This window comes from Pinus tabuliformis, chromosome 5_2 (genome assembly GCF_031772625.1).
Source record: "Pinus tabuliformis cultivar Carrire ecotype Pingquan chromosome 5_2, CPIR1, whole genome shotgun sequence".
Taxonomy (NCBI): Eukaryota; Viridiplantae; Streptophyta; class Pinopsida; order Pinales; family Pinaceae; genus Pinus; species Pinus tabuliformis.
Genome location: NC_142306.1, coordinates 62812656 through 62832930, shown reverse-complemented (window position 1 = coordinate 62832930; position 20275 = coordinate 62812656). Strand labels below are relative to the sequence as shown.

General features: G+C 37.2%; 2 protein-coding genes across 4 annotated transcripts; both read left to right on the top strand.

The window, feature by feature from the left end:
* Window positions 1-13761: 13761 nt before the first annotated feature.
* Window positions 13762-17045, top strand: LOC149157555 (uncharacterized). Of its 2 annotated transcripts, none has more exons than XM_089435848.1 (5): window positions 13762-14281; window positions 14375-14529; window positions 15602-15993; window positions 16155-16242; window positions 16684-17045. In XM_089435848.1, exons 1-5 carry the CDS (start codon window positions 14053-14055, stop codon window positions 16699-16701), a joined length of 882 nt encoding a protein of 293 aa, XP_089291974.1. In that variant the 5' UTR covers window positions 13762-14052; the 3' UTR covers window positions 16702-17045. The 2 variants fall into 2 exon arrangements, with proteins under 2 accessions (XP_089291974.1, XP_089291973.1); XM_089435847.1 differs by having other exon boundaries at window positions 13765-14281; window positions 15530-15993.
* A 35-nt stretch (window positions 17046-17080) lies between these two features.
* On the top strand, window positions 17081-19614 carry LOC149157554 (E3 ubiquitin-protein ligase RHF2A-like). 2 transcript variants are annotated; one of them, XM_089435850.1, is made up of 6 exons: window positions 17081-17184; window positions 17293-17377; window positions 17612-17658; window positions 19035-19097; window positions 19236-19344; window positions 19460-19614. In XM_089435850.1, exons 2-6 carry the CDS (start codon window positions 17348-17350, stop codon window positions 19514-19516), a joined length of 306 nt encoding a protein of 101 aa, XP_089291976.1. In that variant the 5' UTR covers window positions 17081-17184; window positions 17293-17347; the 3' UTR covers window positions 19517-19614. The 2 variants fall into 2 exon arrangements, with proteins under 2 accessions (XP_089291976.1, XP_089291975.1); XM_089435849.1 differs by lacking the exons at window positions 17081-17184; window positions 17293-17377; window positions 17612-17658 and adding an exon at window positions 18609-18895.
* The last annotated feature ends 661 nt before the right edge of the window (window positions 19615-20275 follow it).

Sequence of the window (20275 nt, the reverse complement as noted above, 5' to 3'; positions counted from 1 at the left end):
ATAATTTCAAGTAACGGTTATATTTGAACAATAATGTTTAAATTGTAATATTAATTTATTAATATATTAAAAACAAATATTATTAAGTAACATCTATATTAAACCGCTAGTTTTTTAAAAAAATATTTAAATAATGATATTATTTCATTAATATATTAAAAATATTAATAGGTAAGAGCTATATTAAACAACTAGTTTTTGAAAAATAATATTTAAATTAATTTATTAAAACCAAATATTACTAGTTCTTGAAAAAATATAATTAAATAATGATATTAGTTTATTAATTTATTAAAATATTAATATGTAAGGGCTATATTAAACGGCTAGTTTTTGAAAAAATATTTAAATAATGATATTATTTCATTAATTTATTAAAAATATTAATAAGTAATGGCTATATTAAATGGCGAGTTTATGAAAAATTCTCTCATGTGATTTTTACCGAAAAACTTTGTTTAATTCATTATGGATCATAGAAAAAGCTTGAATACAAAAATAATTATTATTATTATTATTTATCTAAATCATTATTAATTAAAATAAATGGTGATTATTATTATTATTATTTATCTAATTTATTATTAATTGATTTTTTAATTAAAATAAATAATTGAATATAAATTAATTTATTTTCAAAAATAAAATATTTTTCCTTTTATATTTTATAATTTTAATAAATTAAGAAAATTAATATTATCACGTTAAACTTCAGTTTAAATATAAATAAGAATTAAAAAAAACAATTACAATTCTCTTTTTTAAATTATAATTCTTTATTTTTCTAATATTATATTCTTTATTCTTTCTCCCTAATCAATTTTACGCCCAATTCGATGGAGATTTTTTACATTATAAGTTTGAGTGTTCGAGGAATTGGTGTTGTAAGAATTTGTGTGATTTGTTAAGTTAAATTATTGTTATTTATTTATTTATGAAGTTAAAGCTTGTTTTTCATATCTATGATAATGAGTTTTATCATTTATCAAAATTTTCGAAATTTGTTTTTCATTTTAAATAATTATAATTTATCAAAACTTATGATAATTATTTATCAAAATTAATGATGATAATAATGATCATTATCAATACTAAAATATTGATTAATTTATTTTAAATTTTATTTTAAAAAATAATATATTTTATTTCTATAAAGTTTTAAATTAATTGATTAACAAAATTATTTTATTACACTTATTCATTATCAATACTAAAATATTGATTAATTTATTTTAAATTTTATTTTAAAAAATAATATATTTTATTTCTATAAAGTTTTAAATTAATTGATTAACAAAATTATTTTATTACACTTATTATATATATATATATATCATTTTTTTTTCTATTTTTAATATTTTTTAAATGGCAGGTAAATTATTAAATGTTTTTATTTATCAATTTTCTCTTAATTATATCAAAGATATTTTAAAATTATAAGTTTGGGTTGTGTAATTTATATCATTTAAGTGTTCGAGGAATTTTTTTAGAGCAATAAATCTATTTATACATTCAAAAACACATTTTAAATAACAAGATATCACAATCTCACCTAAAATTGCATTAACTAATTCAAAAGGACTTATGGACTTCCTAAGATCCACAAGGAAGGAGCTCCCCTTAAGCCCATTGTCAACACCATTGGTGGGCCTACCTATCTTCTTGCTAAGTTCCTTGCCGTCAAGCTTAAGCCCCTAGTTGGCTGTACAGAGTCCTTCGTCAAAGACTCTGCTTCCTTTATTAAGGAGCTCAAGGACGTTAAGCTTGACCCCGAGGACATCCTTGTTAGTTTTGATGTTGTTTCCCTGTACACCTGCATCCCTATAAATGAGGCTATGGAGGTGGTCAACCGCCTAACTAATCCTGATACTGCTCGGTTAGTGGAGATCTGCCTGACCTCCACCTTCTTTAGTTTTGAAGGGGAGTTCTTTGAGCAAACCTGTGGTGTTGCCATGGGCTCCCCCCTTTCCCCTGTGGTTGCTAATCTTTTTATGGAAGATTTTGAATCCAAGGCCCTTAGCTCGGCACGCTTCCTGCCAAAGCTTTGGAAGAGATTTGTAGATGACACTAATGTCATCTGGTCTCATGGCCAAGAGGAATTGGATCTCTTCTTTGATCATCTCAACTGTCAATCGTCGGCCATTAAGTTCACCAAAGAACAGGAGGTCAATGGTTGCCTCCCATTCCTTGATATTCTTATTTCTAAGAATAGTGATGGTTCCCTCTCCCACCAAGTGTTTCGAAAGAAAACACATACGGAGCAGTATCTTCATGCCAATTCCCACCATTTCCCGGCTCAGAAGTTGGGTGTTCTTAACACCCTAGCTACTCGAGCCCTTAGGATCTCTGATGAAAAAAGCTTTGAGAAAGAGAAATCTCACCTCCTTAATGTTTTCATTGAGAATGGTTACAGCAAGTACTTGGGTCAGAAAGCTTTCCTCAAAGCTGCCAAAAATTCATTGGCTAAAAGAGAACCGAAAGAGCGGGTCCTAGGTGTCCATCTTCCTTATGTACAAGGGACCACAGATAAGATTGCTAGGGTTCTTAAGAGGCATAATGTCCCCTCGACCTTTAGACCCCTCAACACCATCCGTAAATCCCTCAGATCTGTGAAGGATCCTATCAACCCTAAGGACATGAAAGGGGTTTATATTATTCCTTGTTCCTGTGGGGCACCCTATATTGGTGAGACTGGTCGCTCCATTAGTCAAAGGATTAGTGAGCATGCAGCTGACCTCAGGCATAGGAGAACCAAGTCTTCTGCTTTAGCTGAGCATGTAGAGAGTACCAATCATCATGTCTGCATTGAGGAGGCGAGCGTTATTGCTAGGGTTTCGCAATTCCATCACCAAAAATTTAGGGAAGCCCTTGAAATTGAGAAAAGACCGAACAATCTCAATAGAGAGGACGGATGGAAGATGAGCAGTTGTTGGATCCCAGCCCTCTCTTCCTAACTGAAGGATTATGATTTTTATTAGTTAACTTATTTAACTTGATAATCCTTTCTTGTTACGTATTATTATTATTATTATCATTATTATTGATTTATTTATTTATTTGTTTTTGTTTTTATTTATTTATTTTTATTTTTATTTTTTATTATTTATTTATTTTTTATTTATATTTATTTATTTATTTATTATTATTATTATTTATTATTATTATTATTATTATTAACGTTCTAATTAATTAACTAATTTATTTTTATTTTTATTTATTTATTTATTTATTTTTATTTTTTTTACCTCGTTCCAATTATTTTTATTTTTTAAGTTACCTCATTCCTATTAATTCTAACTAACTTTTATTAACAACCTATTATTATAATCTTTAATTAAATAAATAAATGAATTAGTTTTCTAACTAACCATTAACACCAATTAATGGTTAGTTAGAAAACCAACCATTAAATAAATAATAATAATGATAAATAATAAGTAAATAAAATAAATAATAATTTATTTATTTATTTATTTTACCTCGTTCCAATTATTTTTATTTTTTAAGTTACCTCATTCCTAACTAAATTTTATTAACAACCTATTATTATAATCTTTATAATTATTAATTATTAAATAAATGAATGAATTAGTTTTCTAACTAACCATTAACACCAATTAAAATTATTTTATTTATTAAAAATTGAATAATAATAATAATAATAAATAAACAAATAAATAATAGTAATAATAATATTAATTTGACCCTCGTCCCAAGGTCAAAATTAGCCGTTGGTCGAAGTAGCCGTTGGAGACTCTGCTCAGACTATTTAACATGCTAAGCTGGATCTGTTTCTTCAACTTGTCCTGACGATGAACCACACTAGTTGGTTCGAAACGCGTCGACAAATGATATTCTATGTGATTTACCCTGAAAAATCTCTCATAAATTGATATGGATCACAGAAGCCTCAATTCGATAATTCAAAAGACTAAAACATTTATTGATTTTACAACACCATTTTTTAATCTAACGCTATTTTAAAAATTATCTAAAAACTCATAAAAATCAATATTACAAATTGAAAAATCTATTAACATTATATATCAAATTTATAATTTATCTTATTTAAATATGAAATCCTCCTTCAACTATAAACGTTAATTGAATTTGATGCGGTCACTAACCTATTAGTTGCCACTTCAACTATAAACATTAATAGAATTTGACGTGGTCACTAACCTATTAGTTACCACATTTTATGTATGAGGGCCTGTAGCAACATTATCATCGTAAAAATCAATATTACAAAATGAAAAATCTATTAACATTATTTATCAATTTTTTAATTTATCTTATTTAAATATGAAATCCCCTTCAGTTATAAACATTAATTGAATTTAATGTGGTCACTAACCTATTAGTTGCACATTCTATGCATGAGGGCATGTAGCATCATTATCATCGTAAAATTGTTGTTATCACAGTTTTTATAGTTGATTGGGCGCGAACACTATGCAATTAATGAAACATACAACATTTAATGAGTGAAAATGTCAATATTTTTTAAGAGATAATTTAAAAATGAATTATTTTTTTTTGTAAATCAACAGTTATATATTAATTCATAAAATACATAGGATACAAAAAGGTCTGCACGCACAGACAAAGCCAAAACATCAATGCATGCTCAAAAAGACTATAAGCAGCTGAAACTTCATCTACTGAACCCGAGGCTAACCACGCAGGGCTGCCTAAAGAGGGGTTTAAAACAGAGAAACAGACCATTACCCTGGGCTACTGGACAGTAGTTCCAAAAAGAAAGAGGGCCAGGAGGACCTCTGCAACTACGACAGATAGATACAAAACCAAAAGAGAAACCAGGAATAGAGAAGCCATTACAGCTTTAAAATCACATAGTCTGTGCTGGGAGCACTTGGGCCAGCTGTTTTAGTCATTTTCTCAGGCTACGGAATCCTTTGAGGAGTGGGGCGCTTCACCTGGCTGGTGTCGGTTACCTCCTCCAGGAATTCCATCGCAGCCGTGGATCCCTGACGAATGGAGTGCCTGAGGAGACTGATGAGGACACTCAGTTTTTGCGAAAGGATTCTGACTTCTTGAGTCAGGGCACTAAAATTGAACTCCATGGCATCAAGCTTAGCCAAATTCTCTGTAGAAACGAGAGAGATGGCCTGGTGAGCTTTTTTGATATCTTCAGCCTGCATGCTGAGCGCTTTGGCCAGCATGGTCTTCATTCTCCACATTTCTCCTTGGGTTCGAACAAATTGAGTTGCTCTTGTGGTCGTTGTGCCGGGATCAGATAGCCAATCCACTTCTGTCTCCAGTGCTCACGCATCCAAACGATCTTCCTCCTTTGTTACCGCAGCTTCGAGCTCTGCGATTTTGCATTTTTCTCTCTGCATGGTTCGGGTCTCATAAGCCTCCCGGGATTTCTGTAGGTCCCGGTTAGCGAAAACATTCCGACTACCCTCACACACCATAATGTTATTGCAGGTCGAGGAAACACTGAAAATCCTAGCAGCACTACGATTGTTAAGAAGCGAGCCGGGAGAGAGCAGTGTTCTGATCTTCTGGTTGGAAGCCTTAGATATAGCTGAGGGTGGGAAGGTCTAGCTTGAGATTGCCCACTTCGCCATCGGAGATATGTTTTTCCTGTAATAATAACTGCTTCCCAACTCCTGCTCATGATGCGTATCCAGAGCCTTAACTCTGCCATGCTTGAGGCTATTGGTTGAAAGCCATGTGTCCTCCCCTACGTTTTGCTGACGACAGCGATCATATTTTTTTTTATTGTTCTCCTCGTTCAATGAGATCTATCCTTGTGGATGATTTCCCACTCTTCCTCTTGTACTTCATGGGCCTGTCGCCCGTTGTTCCTTCGTTTGCTATCTTCATTCGCTATTCAGGTGTGATCCGTCGTACTACTGCACCCCTCCTCCCTGTAACGAATGTCTTGTCTCGAAAGATGTAAACACTTACCCCGAAGTTCTATGCATGTGACATCATGCCAACAGGTGTCGAGGTAGGTGAAGTGGTGATCGATCTCGTAGTTGGCCAGATAATCAGCCACCACGTTATCCGTTCTTCTTACTGCTTGTAGGATGATTTCGTCAAGGCTTGAGAGGTGCTCTGCTATGAGCTCTGTGACCTTGGCCAACCTCCAATGCTTCGTTACCTTACTCGGTTTTGACCCCATCTGCATTCTCCTTGCGGCATTGATAGCCAAAAGAGAATCCCCTTCCACCACTGTAACTCCTGTTCCCAGGCGAATTATAATTCGTAACCCTTTCTCTAAAGCCGTGAATTCCATCTCATTGTTGGTGCCTTCACCCAAAGATTGAATGAAAATATGTTGAATTTCCCCTTTGTGATCTCGGAGGACACCTCGTATACCTGCCGAACCAGGATTTGCACGAGAAGCCCTGTCAAAGTTTAATTTGTGAAAGCCTATTGGTAGTGGTGACCAGTCATTCATGGAGGGGCCTTGCCGTTGATGTGGTTCAGAAGAGACAAAGATGGATCCTGTCTCAATTCCAAATACCCGCAGAATTTGTAAGTCAATCACTAAGAAATCCTTGTTCTGTTCTGCTTTCCATCTGGTAAGAGCTGTTTCCCTCATGTTTTGCAAAATGGTGGCTTGAATAAACTCTATGGTTTTAGCTTCATTTTGAAACACTCTTCTGTTTCGTTCTTTCCATACTGTCCACACTATAAAAACAGGGATTAATTTCCATAATGTATTGACTGTTTGGGTTTTGGAAATATTACTTCGCCAATTCACTATGCTTTCCTGTATTGAGTCTCTATCCCTGTCTGTTCTCTTAAATATGGTTTCCATCCAGTTCCATAGGCTTTCTATCCATTTACAAGTATTGAGGAGGTGATTCATGGATTCCTCCTCATTTTCACACAGGGGGCAGCATGAGGGGCCTATGAACCCTTTTTTTCGAAGGTTCTCCCGGATAAGATTTCTTCGGTGCATCAAGAGCCAAAGGAAAGTTTTAATCTTTGACCAAAGTTCAGCATCCCAAACTTTACTATACCATTTAACTTTTTCCCTTTGGTCATTTTCTTCGATATAGACTCTTGCTTCTTTGAGGGGGAAATTACCCCCCTCGAGCTTGCCCTAACGTAGTTGATCTGCATCATGATCATTCCTTATTTTCCTTCTTGCCAGCTTGTTTGCAGTGCTCTTACACTGTTGCTTCTGACTGCTCTGTGTCGTTGAAGATCCACTATTTCCATGCTTGATTAGTATCGTTAGGTTTCCAGTATTGATTCACGGTTAACCTTCCAAGCTCCTGATATCTTCTCTGAATTGTGAGGAAATCAGGGCTTTCGAGCTTAGGTAATTGCTGCCAAGAATCCTCCTAGAATAGGGCAGTCTATCCATCTCGGACTTCCCAAAAACTTTGTTCCTGAATTATGCCTCGATTAGTTCTTGCAAGGTTCCAGATTGGAGATCCGTCTGGGGGTTCTTGCATCCTGATCAGATTCTGTGGGCTATAGTGAATAGCATACTTTGCTTTCCAATGTTTGGCCCAGGGTATGTTCGGTTCTTTGACCCATCTCCACCATAACTTTGCTCCACATGCTCGTTTGATGGTGTAAAGGTCCTGAAGATTTAACCCACCTAGGTGTTTGGGTTTGCAGATTTTGTCCCATGCCATTAAAGACCACTTCTGTTTAACTGAGTTACCCGACCAAAGAAAAGCTTTCTGGATGAGTCAGATTTTCTGAAACACACCTTTAAGAGCTGGGAGAATAAAAAACATGAATTGAGGAAAACCCTAGAGGACGGATTTGGTGAGGACTAGGCAGCCTGCAAAGTTGAGGGTTCTATGAGTCCAATGCTGACACCGTTTCTCTAGATTGGTGATCATTTTTTCCCAATGAATTTTTTGCCAGGGTTTGTCTGTCAGCGGAATGCCTAGGTATCTTGAAGGGAGGTTACACCTCTTGAAACCGAGGACAGTAGATAGATTTTTCTGGACTGCTAGGTGCATATTAAAAAAGAATATGGAAGATTTAGCTAGATTAAGTTCCATACCTGAGGCAAGGCTGAAGCGATTGAGAATGTTTTTGAAACCAAGAGCTTCTTTGATAGAGGGTGTGCCATGCAACATTGTGTCATCGACAAACTGTTGATGTGTGGTTGCAAGGCTTGAGGGCAGGGGTTGGAGTCCCTGAATAATGCCATCCTCTTTTGCTCTTCTGATAAGCCAGCTAAGACCTTCCATTAGAATTACAAACAGAAAGGGGGACAGGGGATCCCCTTGTCGTATACCTTGAGAGGGTGTAAACTGGGCTGTGGGAGCTCCGTTAACCAGAATGGAAAATCTAGTAGACTTAATCAAGGCTAGGATCCATATTATCCACTGCTTCGCAAAGCCAAAGGCATCTAGGATAGCCTCCAAATAGTTCCAGCTGACTTTATCATAAGCCTTTGATAGGTCCAACTGCATTAGAATGCCTGCTTTTTTCTGAGTTTGGAGAGTATGAATCATCTCTTGAGCTAGCAATATGTTGCCCATAATCTGTCTCCCTTTTACACAACCAAATTGTTCTTCCGAAATAATCCCTGGAAGAATTTGTTTTAGTGTGTTAGCTGTGACTTTAGATATGATCTTGTACAGAACATTGCACAATGCAATTGGCTGAAACTTCGATGGAGTGTTTTCTCCCTCCTCCTTTGGAATAAGGGTTATGAACATAGATTTGAGGGATTTTAGGATGGAAGAGGAGTGTCGGGAATCCTCCACCACTTCCCAAACCTCTGTTTTGATTATTTCCCAACAGACTTTGTAAAAGTAAATGGTGAAACCATCCGGTCCTGGCGCCTCACCATTTGGCATATCTTTCACTGCTTCTTCCACTTCTTCCAAGGTGATTGCTCGATTTAAAGTCTTGTTTTGATCCTCTGTGATGAGCTTGGGAATAGAAGTCAATAGGTCCCTAATAGCTTCCTCTCTATAAATGTTGGGTTCCAGCGTAATCTGGCTAAAATTATTTATGAGAAGGCCTGAGATTTCATGATGAGTTTGCACCGAGCCTCCCTGATCATCATTTATTCTTAATATTTTATTAGCACTTCTGGGATCAATGACAAATCTGTGAAAAAATTTAGTGTTCTTTTCACCTTCCTTAAGCCATTGAATTCTAGATTTTTGCTTCCATAGAGTTTCCTCCTGTTGGCGTCTGAGCTGCCAGTCCTGCATGAGTTTTTGTTCTATATTCATTGTTTCTTTATTGATGTTTCCCTGGATCCATTCCTTGTGAATTTGTTCCAATTGCTCCTCCAACTTCTTTTTTTCTTTAAATATGTTACCGAAGACTTCTTGATTCCAAGATTTTAACCTAGTTTTGATATGTTTAAGTTTAGCTTGGAAAATGTACATTTTAGTACCCCATATACCTATTGGTTCACTCCACCATTGTTTTATTTTCGATGTGAACTCTAGATGACTAAGCCAAAACTTTTCAAATCTGAAGGGCTTATTCCTTGGTGTGCCTAGGATGGCCGCATTCATTATTATGGGCCAGTGGTCCGAACCTCCACTTGGTAGTATGTCCAAATCCACAGTAATCCCTTCCAGAAGGATGGTTTCTGTCACTAAGAACCTGTCTAGTCTAGAGGCGATTTGCCTATCACCCCCTCTTTTATTGTTCCATGTGAAAGCTCCACTCTTGGGGAAGATGTCTACCAACTTGGCTGATTTGATAAAGTCTTTGAAAGCTTCAGTATCCCTGTTGAGCATTCTGATGCCTCCTTTTTTTTTCCGTAAGTGAAGTGATCATATTAAAATCTCCTCCGAAAATTGCTTTTGCTTGGGGATATCTCTGCTGCAAGTTGGATAGAGCTCTAAGCCATAGAAATTTTTCCTCTAGTTTCTTAGGGCCATAGAGATTTTTGCAGAGATAGGTGGCTGGATTCCCCACCATTTGGACTTCTATTGATATATGAGATCTGGCAGCTTTAGAAGATATAAGTTGGAGAACCTGAGGATTCCAAAGAATGGTCAGGCCCCCTTCCCATTCACTACTTGTTGTTGCTAGGTTTTCCATTCGTTTGCCCAGTTTTTTACTGATGTTTTCCATTGTTTTGCTAGAGCATTTAGTTTCTTACAAAAAAATTATATCTGGTTGTTCCTTTTTTACTTTTTTCTTTAATAACCGCTGCTTCTTTAGGCTATTTAGCCCTCTAGCATTCCAAGAAATTACTTTCATAATCAACAATTTTTTAGGAGGTGAGCATGAACGCCTTAAGGGCTTTCATCTTACCTGAGTTTAGGAGCATTTGACCAAGTTCTTCATTGTTTGTCCTTCGTCCTCATTTTTTCCGGTGCTTTGAGTTGGTGGTGGTTTGATGCAGTCCCTGAGCTCTCACCCCTAGACCTTTTGTTGTTCCCAAGCTCCTTCTCTGCATATCCAGTTCTGCTTGTTGTCTTGCTATGAATAAGTTGTTGATTATGTTCACCTCCTCTTCCGATATGTGTTCCATGCCTTTCTTTTTCCAATTCTCTACCATGTTTGGTAGATCCATACCTTCTTGTTCAAGAATGTCGCTTAGTTCCATATCCTCTAGCCCTATTTCGCTAGTCATCATTTCTGAGTCTTCTTCTAATCCTTCTGTTGGTCCCTGAGCAATTGGGATGTTGTTTGATGGATTAGAAATGGGTTCTTGTGTTCCTGGTGTGGTTGTGGTTTGGCTTTCTCACAATGTCTCGCGCTCTAGATTGGTGTCCTCTGAATCTGTCTGTGATTCCAACACCTCAAAAGCATTGCTTGTGCTTCTGAAGGAGCTACTTTCTTTATTTTGTTGTCTTTTGTTTTCTCGTTGTCTAGCATGAGGTCAAACAAAAGCCTCCTTATTCTTATCTGTTCTGTTTTCCTTAGGTTTCTCCATCGTTCTATTCATTGGGCATTCTTTGATCAAATGTCCATGTTCATGACATTTCTTACAGCGAAATGGGATCTGCTCATAGTATATAGCTTGAAAATACACTTCATCTCTGTATTCCAACCATAGGCCCTCATGTAGAGCTCCCGAAACATCCATCTCGACATATATCCTGGCACAGGAGGTGTATCTTTTCTATAATGTTGCCTCTGAGGCTTTGATGAAGGTGCCTAACTTATTGCATATCTGTTCAAGTGTTGCATGTCCCTAGTAGTCAATCGGTAGAGAAAACAATCGAATCCATACCGGTACCTGTTTGAAGGTTTCCTATTCTGGTGTGAAGTTGGGTTTCCATGGTCTCATGTAAAGACCTGCTGAGGCAAAGAAACACAGGCCTCCATAAAAAATTTGATCCTTGTCATCTAGATTGGTGAAAACCACCGTGAAGAATCCTTTGGCTCCTAGGTGGAGTCTTACAACCCCTCTGGGTTTCCATTGCTACTTGATCCACAAACACAGGGCTCGTTCTATTGGCCATAAACCCATAAACTTGCAGATCACTGCATGTTCTGCCATGTGGTCTCGGTACGCCTGTAGCTCTAGGTCAGAGATTATTACCCATAGGGTTTCAGTTGCTTTGGGCTTGCACGGTCCCTGGGTTTCTTTCTTTTTGACTCTCGTCGTTGTTCCTTCCTGTCCTGCCTTGGCTTGGTTTAGATCCTCCTTATCTCTTGATCGTTCATCCTCAAGCTCGTTTTCTTGTGAAACTTGTTCTGGGGAAGGGTTTTTCCTGTCTCTGTTAGCAGTAATATTGCTGCCAATGATTTCTTTTTGTTTCTGGGTATCTTTGCCCTCACTACTTAGCTTTCCCTTGTTGGTCGGATTCTTCTTTCCTAACTTCTCAGAGCTTGAGATTTGCACCCCATCCAGTGCAGTTGTATCCTTGTGCATCATTACCAGTTTATAAGATGGGGTTCCATTGGACCCCGCGTTTTTCATCTGTAGGGTCAGAACCTGCCCTCTTTTGCGAAGCTCTGCTGCTCTGGCACTATCCTCCTCCAGAGTTGGTACTATGGCTGCAGCTTGACCAAGTCTTCTTCAAACCCTAGCCGCCATCACTCCTCTCCTATTAAACCCCTGATAGCCTTCGCTATGCAGTTCAATAAACATTTTTTTGCTCTTCAGTACCCTTCCCAGTCTTGACCTAAAATAGAATTACTTTACTTTGCGCTCTTTATATGTTTATATTTATAATTTATAATATTTAAATTAATTAAAAAATTTATTTCAATATATTTTTGAAACCTTAAATATGTTTTCTTAAAATTCCTCAAATTCCTCTCTCTTTATATCAAGGAAAACATTAACTCAAAATTAATAAAAACATCTAAAAACTATCTTTATCCAATCTTCAATAATGTATTGTTATAGTACTTCAACCATTTTATAGGTGCTCAATCTTAATCACATCGTCATCCATCTCAATCACATTGTCTTATCTTCAAAATTAGATAATTAAATTAATTTTACTAAACATTTTCTCAATCTTAATGACATTGTCACATTTTTAAATTTAGATAATTAAATTAATCTTGCTAAACATTCTCTTACACTTACCAACCTCTTCACACATAAAGGATTGTAAGACCTCAAATATCTCATCCATCTAATCACATTGTCTTATCTTTAAAATTAGATAATTAAATTAATCTTACTAAAACTTTCATCAATCTTAATCACATTGTCTTATTTTTAAATTAAATAATTAAATTAATCTCAATAAACATTCTTCTACACCTACCACCCTCTTCACACATAAAAGATTGTAAGACCTCAAATATCTCTTTCTTGATGGCTAATCTCTTGTTAATACTTCCTCTTGTATCTTCTTTGTTAACCCCGTTCTTGTTACAACCTATAAATCATACAACTACTTTAAATCAATGTACCTCTTCACACATAAAAGATTGTAAGACCTCAAATATCTCTTTCTTGATGGCTAATCTCTTGTTAATACTTCCTCTTGTATCTTCTTTGTTAACCCCGTTCTTGTTACAACCTATAAATCATACAACTACTTTAAATCAATGTATTGATTTATAATGGCTCCATTTCCTCCTTATTATTATTATTATTGACTATATATAATATTTTTTAATTGGAATATATATGTATATATATAACTGGTTATATTATCATTTATGTTTTTTTTTTTTAAATTTAAACATGTTATTGTTAGTCTTTGGATGGAGTGACATTCAAGTTGAAACGAGGGTGGATTCCCATCCTCCTACTTGACTAATGAGTCGAGGGACATGTAAACCTATTTATAGTGAGCTTGAATGATAATAAATGTGTCAATTAAGAAGCATCTGTCTGCGCAGATGAAATGACAATGGGAGAAGGAATGTAGGTTGTTCAATGAGTTCGAGCGTGTGGAGCCTGTTGTAATTTATTTTGACACTTTTGGAAGTTACAAAATTTTAAAAATTTATTTGTCATCCTTCTTCAATTTTATCTTTATCTTGACAAATACATTCTTTTAAATATCATTTCATCTAACCTTTTCCATTGCTAAAGCATGAAGTATATGTGGTTTTTATAAATGTTTCTGAGTTATTTTTAATAGTTTTTAGTAGTCCTGCCTGGGACTAATAGCGATGGATCGTTGATCATACATTAACCGGTTCTTTGACCAAAAAAATTTGTGCACTATCAAAATTTAACCAAAATTTATCTGCAAATATAGGTGTAAGAAATTTATAACCAAAATTGTGAATTGGAAGTCTTATTGCAGGCTTCAGGTGCCCTGATGTTATTTCAGCGGGAACAAAATATTTTACGGTAAGTTTTATGCGTACGTTTTATGTGTTTTATGTTCACGGTGTGCATGTTCTTCTCCGGTGCCCTGCATGAGCGCCTTGTATGCCGTCCATGCGAGATGTCGCCTTGCATGCAGTCCATGCCAGATGTCTCTAGCTCGGGCTATCAATTCTCCGTAGAATGCAGCTACTAGCAGCTTGGGAGAGTAGTTCAGCATCGATCCAGGAATATTTGGAGCTGAATGTCTGGTATTATGTATTCTTCCCTTGCAAGCCGTTGACACTGGGACTGATCCGATTGTTCCTGTCCATCATGTGGTAGCCGAGGTTGCATCCATGGCAGCCTAGGATGTTCCGTGTAATGTCATCATGGTGGGTGAAGGGAAGCCCGTGTTCCATGACTTTCTTGGCATGAGCTTCCTCAGCAGCAAATCATGGGGTGCTACTGCTACAACTAGACATGAGGAGGCCTCTAGGAGCACATGCGTCGTAGACGGAATCGACCATGGATCCTCCTCAGCGGGCAGCAGGCTTCTCTCAGGGCATCTCGGTTTAGCAGTAGCAGCAGCTGCTCCTTGTTCTTCAGATCCAGAATCAGGTTATTCTTTACCTCTCATCTTAGCGAGAGGTTTTCTTTTGGTTTCTTTTTTTGATCTGATTAAAGAATGTAAAATGATGGTGTGTTTCACAGAGAGGATGTCGTGTGGAAAGTGGGAAGACATACATGGCGGCATGGGTGCTTTGGACAGCAACAGATCGGTAGCAGGAGGGAAGAAGAGGGAAACTTCCACTTCGAGCCTTAGAGAGTCCTTGCAGGATACTTCAGAGAGTTCGCGTGGAATTAAGGTAGCGGAAACCCTTATCTCTCAGCGCTACTAATGGCTAGGAACAGAGTTAGAGCTTTTGTTTATTTTACCTGTAATAGAAACTTTGCCAATCTAGAAACTGTCTTTGTGGTGTAAGCCCCCTTTGTTGATGCCGTAGCATCTCTGTAGCGCAGTACTAACATCACCTTTGGTGTTTCCAGGTTGATTCTATGGTATTTTCTCACTTTAGTACCAAAGGCCACTCCACCACTAAGATTACCTTGCCTTTGGTGTTTTCCAGGTTGATTCTATGGTATCCTCCTCACTTTAGTTTAGTACTAAAGACCACTCCAGTACTGAGATTACCTTTTACGTTTGGTATTTTCAGGTTGATTCTATGGCATTCTCCCGCATTATAGTACAAAAGACCCTTTTGTTGTTATGCTTCATGGCTTTCTTTGGCTTGTGGTTATTATCTTTTATAATCTGTTCACAATTGTTATTATTACAGTGGTATATATTTATCATGGAATTTCATATCCTATTAACTGTTACTTAGGCCAATTTGGCTGGTCGAACATGTATTCGCCCTCTTTGATGATGGAGAGAAACCAACTAATAAAGGTCAAACAACTCCCCTAACATTTAAACACAAAGGCTCTACACCTGCTGATGTTTGGACCTGGGCTGTTTACATGGACCAACAGCCCACTAAATCTCAACCACTAAATCACAACACTGGTATTGTTATGAATAAATATACTGCAACATGGTTATTTTATAAATGCGGCATTGGTTAACTAACAGGGTTCCATTCTTTATGTCATTCGCCCCGTTTTAAAGGAACAAGGCCCAAGTGTAAGTCTTGCACTGTTTTGTTAGAATAGTTAACTCTCAGCTCTGGCACTTGAATAATATGATGAAAAAAAAGAAGAAAATACCACCACCATCCACCTTTTTCTATTTTCTGTGACTTGTGCAATTGCTTCTAGATTGCTTTCTGTTTCCCTTATTGTTCGTTATTTGAAAATCCCTACTAGATGTCAAGGTTTGAGTCCAAAGACGACAGAAGAGGAAGGCACCATGATGATGATGTTCTTCTGGGCATGCAGCCACCAAGGCCAACAGCCACATGCCAAACATCAACGAGGCCATCAATGGGTGCGAATGCTGATTTTATGGCTTCAAAGAAATGGGAACGCCCTGCCTTTATGAATTCAGGATCAGCTGTATATAGTCCTGCACGTCTCACTCATCTTGGAAGCTATCAGAACAAGACCTCTGCAAATTTGTCCAGGGAAAATACGATAGTGCCTGCTCTCGTTTCTCAGACCCCAGCAGATGAAGGTTCTCGAACAGGTCTTAAAGGTTCCAGTTTGGCAAACCTCATGAACAATGGTCCAAGTGCACCAGCTATCAGAAACACAAGTGGGCAAAGTCTTTCTGCCGGTAGTTCAAAATTCTTGCCTGGGAATGGTGTTCAAGAATCAAGCATTCCAGCTAGGTAAGTGCATACTGGTAATTTAGACAACTTAATGTGCATATAGGGGGATGGTAAACATTGGAGATTTTCTCTACAGAAGTTAAGCTTGACAAGATTTAGCTTAGATCATGGCAATATATTTAATTGTGGCTGCATCTTGACTGCTTGTTTCATTTTTTCAGCCCAAAATGTGTAACATCAGCTAGTCGCCAGTTGACAATATTCAATCCTGGGCAAGCTCATGTTTTTGATGATATCCATCCTACGAAGGTAAGCAAGCTATGTTGATTAGTACTTTTTATTTTTTATTCTTCAGGTTTGTTTCCAAAGAACTAGGCCTTGACATCTTTTCGTTATCCATACTTTGTTTGGTCATGTTTGTTGCATCTTTCTAATTTGATACTGTTTTTGTTTGCCTCGGAAAAATCTTATAATACTCTTTGCTAGGCTTATGTTTTACGCTACTTATTGGGGTGTCTGTGTGGAAGGCAAACTGTCCAACATCTGCCATGATGCACAAAAATGGCATCAATTATGTGGATTTTGCAGTAAAACCACTGCTGTTTAGAAGTGCCTGTTTGTTTAAGAGAGTACCGTAATTAAGTTAGAGCCACAGTGCATGTACCTTTGGATCATATCTAGATACGAAAAAAATCACTCTCAATTGTGAAATGCTACAGCACTAATAAAATGCCTTGTGCTTGTCTATAGGTCACAGAAACAGTTTGAAGGGAAAAACAGGGAACGGGAAATATTTGGAGCTGAATGTCTGGTATTATGTATTCTTCCCTTGCAAGCCATTGATACTGGGACTGATCCAATTGTTCCTGTCCATCATGTGGTAGCCGAGGTTCCATCCATGGCAGCCTAGGATGTTCCGCGTAGCCGAGGAGGATTAGAAGCTACTGCTTTTGTTCGTCGGGATTGCCTTGTTCGTCGGGAAGGGCAATCGCTAAGAAGAAAAGCTCCATACCTTGTCGACGGTCTGGGATGAGACTAATTGAACCGCCCCGGGGGACCTACGTTCGGAATTCGATAACCCGGTAGCATCAAGTTCTGTTATTAATTCCAGATATGGTCTTTGCCTCTCCATGAGCGGACACACTACCTTCTTTTCAGTTAAAGTCTTTGGTGGTTGTGTTGAGGGTGACTGCAGTACACTGACACCCTTTAGTACATGTAGACCAACACTGCGACGGAGGTCCGACATAAGTAAGCGGGGATTTTTGTTTACAAAATTAACTCTAGCAAATGTTTTTTTAGTTGCATGCCTAGAACAAACTAATTGATTCCACCAGTGTGGTGAATATTTTTCTGCAGGTAAATTTCCTGACTGGTTCTTGGACGAGTTTTCTAATCTTCTCAAGGGCCTCTCATGCTTATACAAAGTGCTTGTTTCCTCCAGGTGCTACTTTCGACCTGTTTTCAGTAGTCCCAGCAATTTAGAGTTTAATAGTTTAATAACTTATTCGAGGGTTGTTCAGACTTGCAAATTTCCATGATATCTTATTGTTGTTTTAAGTCAGGACCTATGACGCATAGGCGTTGATTTGATTTGATATATAAAAATAATTAATGGTTGTCAATTTTCATTCGTTCAAATGATTTTTCCTGAGTAAAACGGATCTTGTTCCTCCAGGTTACAAGCTGTAAACACGAGTACCATTTACAATGCATTCTGGAATGGTGAGCTTCTTTCTGAACCCAATTTTGGTTTCACTTGCGTTTGCAGTTTCAATTGATGGATGAGACATAGGGGGTTTAATGTATTGTCTATACGTTATTTTCAGACATCAGAGGGAAGCAATTGTTAGTTGAAGATGTATTTTAGTCTCCAATTTAATCACAAACTCTATCAATACTGTATGAATGAATCATACAAACTCAAACAGTTTTGGTGACATGATTTGCTTGAGAGAAAATTATCTTTGTCATCCTTGCTACCTCCACGTGCTTAAATCAGTACTTCAGTAGATACACAAGAAAACGGTTTTGGTTTAGTGCAATGTCTATCCTTCAAGCCAAGCCCGATCGTGGGCACCTAACAAGGTGGGGGACATACATTTGAATCGGTGTTACCAAACTCTGCCGAGTGAGAGTCAACTCCTGAGTTTTATTCTGCTCTTTGAGGAAAGCAAGTTCAGTTAGCTCCTCAAGTGTATTGACCCATCCTTGAGTCATACTCTTGTGATATTGACTTGCGAGGATAACTCAGACTGGCAAGTCACACACTCGTGAAACTGTCATCTGTCTATAAAAGACAGAAAATCCTTACACTCATTTTGCTTGTTTTTCTGTACCTATTTCACAGAAGTCAATCAATGGACCTGTCAATTGCCCAGAATCCATGGTGTTTTGTAGTATGCAATCATCTATTTTGAAACGAATACATGAAAAATCGCATCATATAGAGATTGTAGAATTTCATATTAATGGAAAATATCCCCCGCTTCTCTCTCTTTTTTGAAATTTAGTTGTTCTTTTTTACTTTTTTTGGTTAATTTTCTAATTTTCTCAATTCAAACACCCGAGCTTTTCTGGAATCAGAGTTAAATCTTGCTCTTTGGCATTTCTAAGTTATTATCCCAGTCGAGTCTGGTAACGTTGATTTGGACCCTGTCTCTCACCAATTCAAAAGAAAAATCTAGTGGTTCTATGGCAAGTCTGCCTCAAATTAGTCCACCACCTGGGCTCTCTCATGCCCTTATCCATACCATGGTCAAAGGTTAAATTATGGTGTTGAATATAGGTCATTGCCTGGTGTAGTCTAGGATCTACATTATGGTCAGTGGAGAATGATTGTTATGAATTCAGTTTGTATGATGCTTCCCTACACAATATTTCACATTCCCTGTTTCAATGGACCTATGTACCCAGAGACCTGGAATTTTGGGTTCTATCATCATGGGGGTGTTGGTTCAGGGTGGGTTCTTCTCCTTCCACATGTTTCTTAAGTTTGCCTCACCTGATCTCGGGGTTGAGAACACTGATTTATTTTCTGGCTTATTTCTTGAGATTACCTATAATTATATATCTGTTGAAGTTAAGCTTCTTTCTTACAGGGCTCAAAGAAGCAAGCAGTGCCCTATGTGCTGGCAGCTCCTCAGCTTGAAGGACCCAGCCAGGTTTGTTGTAAATTGTAAATAGTTACACTTTAAGCCTGATCTAGAAAATTTCAAAATACTGTCAAGTTTTCTTTTCACCTGGATTGTAATGGAGATCGGGGTATCATAATATATTGTTAATTGCTCTTTTCCTGACAGCCAAGAGTTACTTGAAGCCACGGAACAAGAAAGGTCCTTAAGAATGAGCAGGCCTCAGAATGCTCCAATCTTTCCCCATATATCTTTTGAAGATCTGGATTTACACGATGTCTGTAATCACATTTTATATAATTGATTTTGAGATACTGGTCATTGTTTTGCGTACTTGGCAAAATGTTCAGGTGCGCTAAAGTTGATGATTTATCTTTTGTAAAAACTGGCAGGTTCGGATAAATAGTGATGATCCAGAGCTTGAGGAGTGCATAATGCTACGATTTTGACTCTTATCTGATTATGTAGAAGTCTGATGAGTCTGCAAGTGTGAATACACAAGCAAACCTTTTCAGTAAGTTTGGAATAGAATCCTATGAAAATCCATTTTTCCCATAATTCAATCCACTTTCTGCACTGTAATGGCATGTATTCCTCACTCCATAGGACAATATCCAGCACCAGGCCTGCTTCTAAATTTCACTTGTGGCAAGCTATTTGCTTCTTTCAATTTATTGAAGAGAAGAGTTTGGAATAGCTGGATCATTTCATTAACCCCCTGAGAAATATGTGTAGTGAATTGAACTTTCAATCACACGATTCCTTCAACCATGCGTGGATATTAGATATGGTTGGGTATGCATATACTATATAGGCATGCTTCTGAGGTGGGCAATGATTGTCTTGGAGCATCCTTCCCTTAGGTATCATTTAAACATGTCTTTAATGAAATGTCAGGGGACCAAATCACTCTATTAGAAATAAAACCCGGTTTGACATGGGGTTCAGGCGAAGTGGCCTTTCTTCATCCAAATCACAATGATAAGACTGAAGCACATGTCTGCTTATATAAAATAACACTGGTACAGTTCAATGATTTGCTGCTTCAAGAGAATAATATGAATTGTGGCACAGAGCATCCATTGGTGGACTTATCTCTTATTGATGCAATTAGTAATGGGAATTCTATGGGAATTCTATACTTGAGCTTATCAAGTTCGTATGGCACTATCATTTGCCTTGGCATTGTAGGAGGCATTACGATTTTG